This window comes from Anarrhichthys ocellatus, unplaced genomic scaffold (genome assembly GCF_004355925.1).
Source record: "Anarrhichthys ocellatus isolate YVR2014 unplaced genomic scaffold, GSC_Weel_1.0 scaffold2, whole genome shotgun sequence".
Classification (NCBI taxonomy): domain Eukaryota; kingdom Metazoa; phylum Chordata; class Actinopteri; order Perciformes; family Anarhichadidae; genus Anarrhichthys; species Anarrhichthys ocellatus.
In genome coordinates, this window is record NW_022280032.1 from 17,629,648 (window position 1) to 17,641,804 (window position 12,157).

The 12,157-nt window shown below is 44.7% G+C and overlaps 1 protein-coding gene across 8 annotated transcripts in view; it reads left to right on the forward strand.

Annotated features, from left to right (window-relative positions):
• bicd1a (bicaudal D homolog 1a) overlaps positions 1-12,157 on the forward strand; it is a 34,445-nt gene that overhangs the window by 17,298 nt on the left and 4,990 nt on the right. For 5 of the 8 annotated variants that reach the window (XR_004213253.1, XM_031862337.1, XM_031862355.1 and 2 more), the window contains exons 2-7: positions 2,248-2,460; positions 7,277-7,429; positions 8,268-8,756; positions 10,438-10,830; positions 10,952-11,707; positions 11,845-11,996. Coding sequence is in view for 7 of the 8 variants with exons in the window: in XM_031862337.1 (XP_031718197.1) it covers positions 2,248-2,460; positions 7,277-7,429; positions 8,268-8,756; positions 10,438-10,830; positions 10,952-11,707; positions 11,845-11,996 (2,156 nt within the window). In the remaining variant the exon portion in view is untranslated. The remainder of the gene's footprint in view (positions 1-2,247; positions 2,461-7,276; positions 7,430-8,267; positions 8,757-10,437; positions 10,831-10,951; positions 11,708-11,844; positions 11,997-12,157) is intronic. The other 3 variants (XM_031862347.1, XM_031862364.1, XM_031862328.1) reach the window with 1 other exon arrangement.

Here is a 12,157-nt window from a genome sequence, read left to right on the forward strand (position 1 = left end):
GCTTAGTGTCAATCTTTCTCTCAACAATACATTGACTAAGAATACACTTCTGCAATAAGAAGTTTGGCATATTTTGCTAAAGATATGTTTGTATTCCTCAAACTAAACCAAAATAGTTTAAACAATAGCCAGCCTTTTCTGTTTTGAATTGGCCCCCAGTCACTACAGTAAGTGTACATCTTTGCTTTCGTCTTCAATTTCATGATACTAGAAATCCAACCGCTGGACCCTGTGGGTACAGATTTTTTTTGCTTGTCCCCCTGCAGGGCTCAGCTGTTGCTGTGAGGCCTGCTCGGACGTTGACAGCCTCCTAACTGATGCGAGAATGTGAGCTCATTCAGTCACACTGTGCTCGGAATTAATCAGCTTTTTTGTTCTTGAGGCCCTCCCTCGTAATCGCTCACTACAATCACACTGTGCCTCCCCCGAGAGCTCGAGAGGGCAAGTGAACAAGAGAGTGTGAAAGAGAGCGAGAAATAAAAGAGATGCCGTCAGAGAGGGAATGGAGACGATTAAAATACAGTATTTTTGCATGAGGGCTTTCTAGTCATTATAAAGCAAGTCCTTGAGGATAGTTTTTGTGGTCGAGGGTGAAATATGTTGTGTATTTACAGCCGTTAGTGGACTGATTATTACTGTTGAAAATAAAAGGGTCTGTTGAATTAGAATAAATATCAGTGCCTTTCTGAATAAAGTGCATTAATTACCAGATTTACAGCAAGTAAATGTAATCATATGTAAAAATCATTCAATGATGAGTTTATATTAGAGAATGGAAAAAATGTGTGTGTGTCATTTTAAATTATTTGAGCTGTTTGACCATATCTGCAATCATTACGACGGGACAGTGTTGATAGATCTATTGTGTAACCAGCATTTAGTGTTGCTCTGCTGGTGAAGAGTATTCAAACAGCAGGCCAGATGTGACAGGGGCAGGTGGTCAATTAAGCTAATTAGGGGACATTAAAATCTCACTGCTGGTAAATCAGCTCATCTCATCCATTCACACAGAACTACACACCAATGTTTTTAGCAGCAACATGGACTCATAACTTATCATCATAATGGCTGAACATTCAGCTCCTCTCTAAGCCCGTGCTCTATTTACTCCAAGTAGATTTCTGGCTGTAATAAATGACCCCCAGCCTCACAATAAGACCTCAGCGAACTCCACGCTGCTTACTTAATAAAGCAGTCAAGTTCACTCATGAATCATGAACGTTAATAGAAAAATGAAAAATGACTATAATAGCGCAGCGGGAAGCAAAGACAGCTGCACACTGGAGCTCACGTCTTCTCCAAATAACAGACGCTTGTATACCTTATAAGTGATTCATCCCGGAGAGAAACAGAGAAACACTTGTTATTATGTTGAGTTGGGTTTGGGAAGGCTCTTTGTGAATTATTAATACTCTAGTCCAAAATATACGGCTCCCTTGTGATTTAGGCTGCATTGACAATTAGGGCGGTTAACTGTTCACAAATAATAACTATACATGCTGAATTGTTTACAGTTTCATGTGGCAATTGTAAACCATAAAAATAGTTGTCTGAGACAGCAGTATTGATCCATTATCTCTCTGAGGGGCTGCTGTGTGCAACAGAACCACTTTTTCGTGCTGATCTGCTGAGAAACTGAAGGATGGTTCATAGTATTTATTGAACCACCAAAGGCAGTATATCTCTAAATTTCACTTGTTGGTCCATGCAACTGAAGTTTTTGCGCATTTGTTACACCACTAGTGTGGTACGGTCGGCCCTAGAATGAGAGGCCTGTGTTGCTGTTGATGCGTGCTTTGATTTTCTCAATCAAGCCTTGGCTCCTTTATCATGACAAGTCAGCTCTCAGTGCCGTGAAAACCTGTGTCAGGAAAATGGGAACAGTGTGTCTATTGATCACAGCGAAACATCATCCCACATAGACAGAGAGCAGGTATCCTTGAGGGATAGCCTCCGCACGTACTCTGCTAGTGCTGCCGGTGGTCAAAAGTACAGCAGGAGAATGCCGAGTGGCCATAACTGTGAGAGATGTGCTGGCTTTACTGTACATGCCAGTGGGCGCAAATCCCTCACATGGATTAGGATGTTTATATTATATGACAGGATTTGGATCAGTGTCACTTCAATTTTTACTTCGCAAAAGATATTTGTTGGTCCTTACAAAGATTATATATATATATATATATATATATAATTATATCATTATTGCATTGCTTTTACTCTGCCCCTTCTTTTCTTCCTCTCCAGGCGTTCGGCCAGGCTTACAGCAACCAGCGTAAGGTGGCGGAGGATGGGGAGACCAATGAGGAGACGTTGCTGCAGGAGTCGGCCTCCAAGGAGGCCTACTACATGGGGCGTATTCTGGTGCTGCAAACGGAGGTGACACTCAGCCGCTCTGTGGCGTCCAACGCCCAGGCCGAGGACGAGAGGCTCAACGCACTCACGCAGGACCTACGAGAGGTGAGCTGGTCAACAGTCACAGAGTGCAGCTTCTGCAGAGCATTCATCCGTTCATGGTAGACGAAGAAAAACACAAGAAGTCAGGAATATTCTATATGCGAGAAAACGGCATGAAGATGTTTTTTTGTATAGATAGTAATATAGTAAAACCCCCTGGGAACACTTCAACTATAATGGGGAAAAGCTGTAAATGTGAGAAGTGCAATATGCGCTGTAGTTGCATAGAGGTTTGGTGGTTGTTGTGTTTGAGTAAAAGATAATTTGTCACCGGCTGCATCTTGTATCCCAGAAATAAGAAAAAGTTAAATCAGGATTGTCAGCAAAGTACAACAAACATTTCTGTTTCTGCATCTTTCATATTTTCCACATTCTTATGATTTACTGTACATTAACTTACACAAGGCCAAACGGTCACAATGGCACAAAGGGGATCAAACCTGACACAGACAAAACAATATGCATGTGCGTACACGCGAAGCGTGCACTTATGCATTCATACATGTCTGCAGCCACTGTGTCGGGCAGCACAGGAGTTCGAGCTGGGGTCAGACACTGCGGCCACGACCCCATTGTGGCGGGCAAATCCGGTGCTAAGCTGGGGACTAAGTAAAATGCCCTGAGCTCGGCACATGTGTCGGGCCAGAGTGAGCCACGCTGCTCTCATCTAACAACCAGCACTACACCCACAGGACACACACTCTCATTCATTATATTCATCAGGGAGTGTCGTCAGGTCGCGTTCTTACCCTCTGCACGTCATTTCTGAACATGACACATATGTTAGTTTAAATATAAGCAGAGTAACGTCATACACAACAGGTAAAGTAGTCATGGATATTCCGCATTATGTAGCATAATATTTTCAATTGGGCAGCTAACTAACTGATGAGCGTGGTCGAGATATTCACGACTGGTTGCTCTTCTTTACACACACACACACCTGTCAACGGTTTGCTTCGCGATCATGGCTCTTTGATGATGTGTTCATCAATGGCTTTTGGCTCTCTTTGAAATCCTCATTTGCATACGCGATGCCCTAATGAGGAGGAGTTGCCTTTTCGTCACGAGAGGCAGCTGTTGCAGCCGCACTGGGGGTCTAATCAAAGGGTTCCAAACAATCTTTCACAAACACTATCAACATATACAGATTCATCAAGAAATAATTAATGGAAAATGGTTTTACTTACTGCCAGAGAAAGTTTTCATTTGCTGTGTTTAGCCTGCAGTTTTAAGTCAGAACATGAAAGGATTAAGAAACGTGTATGCGGTAACCACCTACAGTTTATCTTGTCTTCTGACTATTCTCATAAAAAAATCTCTAAACTTTCAAAAAGTCATATTACTGTATACTTATTCTCCATGTTAACATTTTGGATTTATTCCCCATTACCGCAGCAACAATGGCGGTAATGATGAATGACTCCAACATTGCTGGACCTCTGCCATATTTGCCATTGTATCATGAATCCAATAAAGCTGTCACAGTCACAGTCTGTGCTGTGAAGCCCCGATCAGGGGTGAGTTGCCCGGCTCTGCCCTGTGGGCGGGCTCATTGCCAGTATTGTGTGCCGCACTGTCCCTGACCCCCGGCATCTGATCAGCCACGCTTCTATAGAGGCCCACTGACTGACAATTGGCCTCTAATCCAGTCCACTTCATACCCGGCTCAGTGTAATTCCCTGCACTGTCATGAATATGTAACTGGACAAGAAGTCCCAAGGAAAGATCATTATAATCAATAATACGTCATCCACATGTGTTATTGTATGTTTTGTTATTTATGCTCATAAGGTTTGTTCTTAAAATGTCATTTGGGTTCTGTTTTGTTTTTCTGGGTTCTTATAAAAGTGTTCTCTGTGCAGTCATACTGTACTTCTATGCACTTTGCAGTTGAGGCTCCATTAGCTCTGAAACTATAGGAGCTGCTGTCAGCTGCAGTACAAATCAAAAGATTCAGTGTATCATAATGGTCTCTAGTTTCAGTCCAGTTGCTAGATCTGAAAGCACACATGCATTAAGAAGTTCTGGAGGGTCAAAGCACAGAAGAGGCCATGTGTCTCAGGTCTCCGATTGTCTTCCTCCTGTGTGTTTACCCTCCCACTCCTGACACTATCTCTGGGTCAGCACTTCTGCCATATGCGCTGAGAGCTGCAGGCAGCTCTGCAGTGAGACACACATGAGCATGCATACGATAAATTGTTCATTATTTTCCATACTTAATACATCGCTTCAGTCCTGTTGTACTGGACACATTTACTCATGTCTGTGTTTAAAACATAAGGCCATCATTCCTAATCTGCTTGTCATGAGGGTGCAGCAATGTAATACAATAATAATATCCTTCATTTTTGTTAAATACAGGAGATCAATTGTCTTACCACTGTAAAAATAAAGTAATGCATTCAAAGTGAACTGGTCTGAGAAAATAAAGAGATGAACCCTCTTACACCACCCCTGTCAACAAGTAACTAAGTATCTCAACAGGGTCAGTTCTTTTGAAGCTAGTGGAGAGGATATTCATCCGTCTCCCTATTCCTTGGAATAAAACTTACAAGTAGGAGTTGTGTGGGAGAGATGGATTTGCTGAGGTCTCAATATATTCCCAGTACTACTACTTAGATTTATGACTTCTGTGGCCGGTGCATTCCTCTCACCGATACTTTATCTGGTCCAGCAGATGCTCATGTTTCTATCCATGCTCAGCAATAAGGATATTTCTGAGAGTCTGAACGTGCTGACTCATTGCATTTAAGATAATGAAATTGTTTGATAAACTTTTTTATTGTTGGGAATAACATAGCCTCAAAAAGGGGGCACCAATATGTAGGGAACGTAAAGGAGCGTGTTTGGGTTATCAGCATCTAAGAAACTAAATTCTTGACATCAAAAGAATTATTAATGTCAGTAACAATTATTAATGATTATTAATAATAACGGGGCACCACCCTGCAAACAGGGACCAATAACCAAACGATAAAACTAAGTCTCATAATTATTGTTCACTCGCAATGTCAACAGTCTGAGTACTATTACACATTCAGAGTGAAAGTGAAGGTTTAAGTTCGAGCACAGACCACATATCAGCTATTATCACAATACACATGCACAAAGTAATCACAGACAGCTGCTCTTTAAAATATAACAGAGTGTATTACGTTCTAATACTAATGATCTAGTCAACTATTAAACTAACAACTATACATTCATGAGCACGCTGTCTAAAATCAACAGACTATTGAAAAGAGGAGGGGGGGAAGTGTGTGTGTGTGTGTGTGTGTGTGTGTGTGTGTGTGTGTGTGTGTGTGTGTGTGTGTGTGTGTGTGTGTGTGTGTGTGTGCGTAAGGGGGAGGAGCGAGGGAACAGCTCAGCGACGTATGACGTAGTTGGGACATGGCGACGTCTCTCATGCGTGAGACTCAAAATGGCGGATAGCCAACAGGAGACCCGGCGTCTAGTGCCGGTAGCCGTTTAGCACGTAGCTAGATTAGCTCAAAGCTATATGTGTGTGTGTGTGTGTGTGTGTGGATTAGTAAAAGAGAAGGGAAAGGAACAAAACAAAATGAAATAAAACAAAAGATTAAGATCCTCTGCTCCGCGCGGGAGTACGGAAGATTGCTCTCTCAGCCAGGGGAGCAAGAACCGCGACTCTTTGTCTCAGCCGGCGGTTCTGACCTCCTGAACTGATGAGAAGCAACTTCGACCTCACCAGGCGACCAGGCGGCCAGCTCAACACAGATCACGGTAGCATGAAATACACTAGCTTCTCCACAACCCCAACGATCTCAGAGACCGTTAGTGTCGGCGATTATTAAGCATACACCAGGTTATAAAAATGAACAGTACTTTAAGCACACAAACAAGATAAAACAAACACAAATGAACTCTCTCTAACTCTGCCCAGACTCTAGTTCGCCTTACGGTACGATGCAATCATGGTGATTGAGGGGGGGTTCTTCTGAGGGGTTCTTCTGAGCTTCGTTGGGCCCAGGCAGCGCGGCTGCGTGCCGCGGGAGGTGTTCTCTCGGTGGGAGAGAATCACTGTCGTCTGTATAAGGGCTTCTCGCGTCCTTATGTCCGGAGCAAACGAGGCGCTTGGTGGAGAGTGGAAGTTCTCTCTCTCTCTCTGAAGAAGTCTTGCTTCTTCACTTCTGCAGGAATGAAAGGGTTTGCTTCGTGGATACGAACAAAGATAAAATAGACAGTTTGGTGAATTCGGCCAGCGAATATAAACTGTTAGACCTAGGATTTGGTTGAAAAGGGAAACAACGTTGGTGTGCTCCCTAGCTCGACGGAGGTCGAAGGGGAAAAGCATTGAGGTGGGGGTTGCAGGTAGTTTTGTAGAACAGTGGCTGAACCACAGGGGTCCTGGGGTGTCGTGGCCCTCGGCCAATTAGATTGCAGCGCTGCTTTCAGGTAACTTCAAGAACGCATAGTTTTTGGGGGGAGGAAACTCACACCCTAATGTGAATTTCTCCAGAGTTGGGGGGTTTGGTGCTCATCAAACTACAATCAGGATGAAACCTTTGCTTGCAAAAGGGAAGGCCTGGCTCTTTGTTCCACAGCACATGTCGAAGCCATATAGTCAGATACCAACATTATCTTCGTGCTATCAGAGAGAAGTATGTACAGTATGGGTCTGAGACTCTAGTGTTGACAATAAGTATGTACCAGTAATAATACTTTCTGTGAACAAACTATGTGTCAGTTATAGCATAGATTTAGGTTATAAACTGACTTCCAGTCTTGTTTCCTCCTCATTGAACCCATCTCTCTCCCCCTGCTTTTCTTTTTTACATCCCGTTTTTCTTTGTTTCAGAGTAATGAGATGCTGGAGCTACAGAGGAGCCGGATGAGGGAAGAGATCAAGGAGTACAAGTTCAGAGAGACCAGACTGCTTCAGGATTACACAGAGCTGGAGGAGGAGAACATCACGCTGCAGAAACTGGTGTCTACGCTCAAGCAGAGCCAGGTTAGTATCAACTCATTCGACTAACTTCTCAATAACACCCCACAACAGCAAATCTGCCTCATGCAGATGTGTCATCGCCTTCAATGATGTGACGCCAAGCCCCTTCTCAGTGGAGATGAATGGCTCACGCTCAGTTTCCGAAATCACTTCCAAAACCACCTTGGAATGTGGTCCCCTTTATGGTTTTAGTTCCAGGATGCACTGAGTCAAACAGCGCTCTCAGTGTGTTGCTCATCATCCTTTATTTGCCTTAAGGTGCTGCAGTATCCCTTGTCCAATTACACAGTCATACTGTGTCTGTGTGGGCTTTATTCACTTTCTCTCCAATACCTGTGCTGGAGAAGATTAACGTCATATATCATGTGTTGTGATGTAAGACTTTGATATTGTTGATCTTACTGTAAAGATTACATCTAAATAAGTGACAGGTGTGAAAACAAAAGCCTTTACCTGCTTTGTACAATTTATTTTATTTTACCACATCATCAAGCTTGTTTTTAGATTGAATATTGCATGAAACCACAATTCATAACCAAAATACTATGTTGTCACAGAATACTGAGTCAAAAGAAGTTTGGTGTTTGGTTTAAGTCACCTGGCTCTAAAAATATTTTCAATTTTTAAACAAAGAGTTTAAAGGGGGAAAAAAACACTTAATTAATTTCATTTCTTAACTTGTCTGCTGCTAATTTGTTTTACTCACACCTTCCTTGCGTCCCCTCCGGTGTGACCAAGGATTGGGCCATCAAATCCTTACAGACAGAATGCTTTAGAATGTAATTAAGTATTTCAATTAAATGTTGTCTGTTCTTTCTATCCTGTTCCTGCTGTTCCTCAGGTGGAGTACGAGGGACTGAAACATGAAATCAAGGTACTAGAGGAGGAGACTGTTCTGCTCAACAGTCAGCTGGGAGACGCGTTACGTCTGAAGGACATTTCTGAGGGTCAGTTGGAGGAGGCCTTGGATGCCCTCAAGAGTGAGCGTGAGCAGAAGAACAATCTGAGGAAGGAACTGGCCCACCACATCAGCCTGAGCGACAGTGTCTACGGAGCAGGGGCCCATCTGGCGCTCACTGTCACTGGCGTTGAGGGCCTCAAGTTCCCCGAGGAGACCCACGGCACCAACGGCAGCGCCATCCCTGCTGCGAACGGCAACAATGAGGACAGCAATCGCCGCAACGGCCACGTTCACGCAGGCACCGGATCGGCTAAGATGAACGGGGACTACCGACCGGGCAGGAAAGGAGAAGGCCTGCACCCCGTGCCAGACCTGTTCAGTGAGCTCAACCTGTCGGAGATGCAGAAGCTCAAACAGCAGCTTCTGCAGGTGGGTCTAAAGAAAATATAGCAATAAATTACACAGTAAATTAAATGACCCAGAATAACCCGAGTAAAACCACCAGTGTTGACGCGTGTTTTGTTCAGCCCTTTCGTATCATTGAACGTTATCTTCAAGGTCAGCACTGACGCCACTTGAACGTCATATTGGTTGTGTGTCGAGTTACTGTCTGGAAGATTTTAGTCGCTTTAAAGCTGCAACCACCGCTAACCCCAAGGCCATTCACTGCAGCCCACAGCACTTTACAACACTAGCTGTATTGATCCACAGTTTTCAGTGGAGAGAATGAGTCGTCTTATCACTTGTCCAGCATCAGCTGAAACACATATTCATTCGTTGTTTTGAAAGCGAAAGACCACACATAGTTAGAGATTGCGACAAGAGCCTATGTCCATGCCCAGATGAACTGCATATCATGTGTTATAATGTATGTATGCTCTCATATGCGCTAATGTCGTAGTGGGAGTGATGAAGCTGAAACACAGCACAGCAAAACACGTTGAGCAGTAGAGGCAGCGCAGTTGCGTGTGCCATAGGGAGCCCTGTCAGGGTGATTAGCATCCAACAGGCACAGAGAGCAGATACAGAGACAGAAACTGACTATATTCTGCTTTTGCTTTAGAGACAAGGGGACAGACATAGAGGCCTAACTGGGAAGTGACACCCAAAGAAGGAGAGAAAATATCATACAAATTTTTTTGTCCACAGGCACCGTTCGTTTATATATTTCACAATTAGCTCAAACTTAGCATTGTGAGAAGCTATTTCCATGAACAGAGTATAAATATAGGGTTCATATAATAAAGTATACTGTATTTCTCACCCGAGTGCAACACACACTCATGAACAGGCACCTCTCACAAGAGGAATACATAAAAATCAAAGGTAGATCAGATTCATGCTGAAATCGAATCAAGTCATTACTGTTCATTTTTGCCCCTCGCTGAGCTCCTCAGGGAAATACACAATTAGATTAATGGCTGCTATATTAGCAGTGGGGCTTTCTCCGTCAACGCAATTACTCACTAATTAATTTTCTCTTTCAAGTAGGTTATTCTGGTAAGGATGTTAAACGCCAGCAGCATCAGGCTTCTAATTTTCCAGTTGATTTTTCTTTCTCAATATATAAAGAACATACAATCACTTGTATTGTACTTCGGCAATCGAAGAGATGGATCAATAAAGTTTTACCCTTTCAGCGCGGGGGGAGCACACTCCACAAGAAGCAACTAAACAGCTAACTCATTTTAGTTCCCGATGTCTTCACTAACATTTTTTGAGTCAAGCAACCCGCACTACATACCTTTGTACAGTCGGAAATGCAGGTCAACTGATACAATACATTGTTAGTCCATGATTTGCTTGTGTTTGTTCACTTGCTGCCTAATAATGATGGCTGCATGGAACAGTATCTTTATCTGAGTTATGCAGGTCGTACTGATTGCACATTTGCGTAACTGAGTCCTGCTATTCTGTAGCTTTTATCAGTGGCCCCTAAATAATGCTGCAGGTTGAATAACTTTGATCTGTTAACACATTAATGCGGTATTATATAAGAATATATAAAGGCCTTGGACTTAGGTTTCATGAACATGTCTCATCAAACATATATATGCAGCATTCTTCCCTCACTGTCTTGACTGCCTCTCATGTGTCTCCTGTCCTGCAGGTGGAGCGCGAGAAGTCGACGCTGCTCATGAACCTGCAGGAGTCGCAAACCCAGCTGCAGCACACTCAGGGTGCCCTGACCGAGCAGAATGAGAGGGTCCATCGCCTCACGGAGCACGTCAACGGCTTGAAATGTCTCAATGGAGGCAAAGAGCTCGATGACCCACAGGAGAGTGAGAAACCTGACGGCGGCTCCTTCTCACCACCAGCCAATGGTCACCATGATCCCGATATCCACGGCTTCGAGATCCTGGAGTGCAAGTACAAGGTGGCGGTGACAGAGGTGATCGACCTGAAAGCAGAGCTCAAGGCCCTGAAGGAGAAGTACAACCAGGCCGTGGAGGGGCAGGGGGACAGCCGCGGTGACGACAGGCTCCCGGCACTAAGTGAACAGGTTTGTCGTTATTACTTATGTATGTTGTTATTACTGCATTGTTTTTATTGGACGATATTAACCTCAACTCAGTTGTTTTGCACCCTGTGATGTTGCAAATGTCCAACTCGTTTCTTCCAAGCAGGTGACCCATTTGGAGAGTAGTTATCGTGAGAGCGGGGAGAGGGTGGCGAGCTTGGAGACAGAGCTGCGAGCGGCTGCGTGCACAGCCACAGAGAGCCAGGGCATGCTGAATGCAGCACAGGATGAGCTGGTAACCTTCAGCGAGGAACTGGCACAGCTCTACCACCACGTCTGTCTGTGCAACAATGAGACACCCAACCGCGTCATGCTGGACTACTTCCGCCAGAGCCGGGTCACACGCAACGGCAGCCTGAAGGGCTCCGACGACCATCGGGCTTTGCTCTCGCCTCGTCTGGCCCGACGCCTCGCTGCGGCATCCGCAGCCTGCTCCTCCGAGCCCCCGCGCAGTCCCATGGACTCCCCGTCCAGGGTCACCCATCACAACGAGACAACGACCAACACAGTGGACTCCTGTCACAGCAGCCCCACCCGCAACCCCACGGGCTCCCCAGTCATCACCGTCTCTCCTTGCCCATCCCCAGGGCCCTCAGAGGCCGGTGGGGACCTGCGGAAGGAGCCCATGAACATCTACAACCTGAATGCCATCATCAGAGACCAGATCAAACACCTCCAGAGGGCTGTGGACCGCTCGCTGCAGCTGTCCAGGCAGAGGGCCGCAGCTAGGGAGCTGGCGCCTATGCTTGACAAGGACAAGGAGTTGTGCTTGGAGGAGATCCTCAAACTGAAGTCCCTGCTCAGTACCAAGAGAGAGCAGATAGCCACGCTCAGGCTAGTGCTGAAGGCCAATAAACAGGTGAAAGAGAATTCTACTTAGTACTTAATATACCACATATGCAAACAGAAAGAAACCTATCAATTGTCTTTTTTTGTGTCAGAGATCTGAATGAGACCAACGTACTTTAATATAACGTTACACTGTCCTCACTGCAGACAGCAGAGGGTGCACTGGCAAATTTGAAGAGCAAGTACGAGAATGAAAAGACGATGGTGACAGAGACCATGATGAAGCTGAGGAACGAGCTGAAGGCTCTGAAAGAAGATGCCGCCACCTTCTCGTCTCTCAGGGCCATGTTTGCCACAAGGTGAGAGGGGAAGTATTAATGCTTCTCAGCTGCAAAAGTGAAAATGTAAACATTCCTTAAAATATAAATAGATACAGGCTGAATCTGTGTTTCTTCTCTTTGTACCTCTCTCTCTCTCTCTCTCTCTCTCTCTCTCTCTCTCTCTCTCTCTCTCTCTCTCT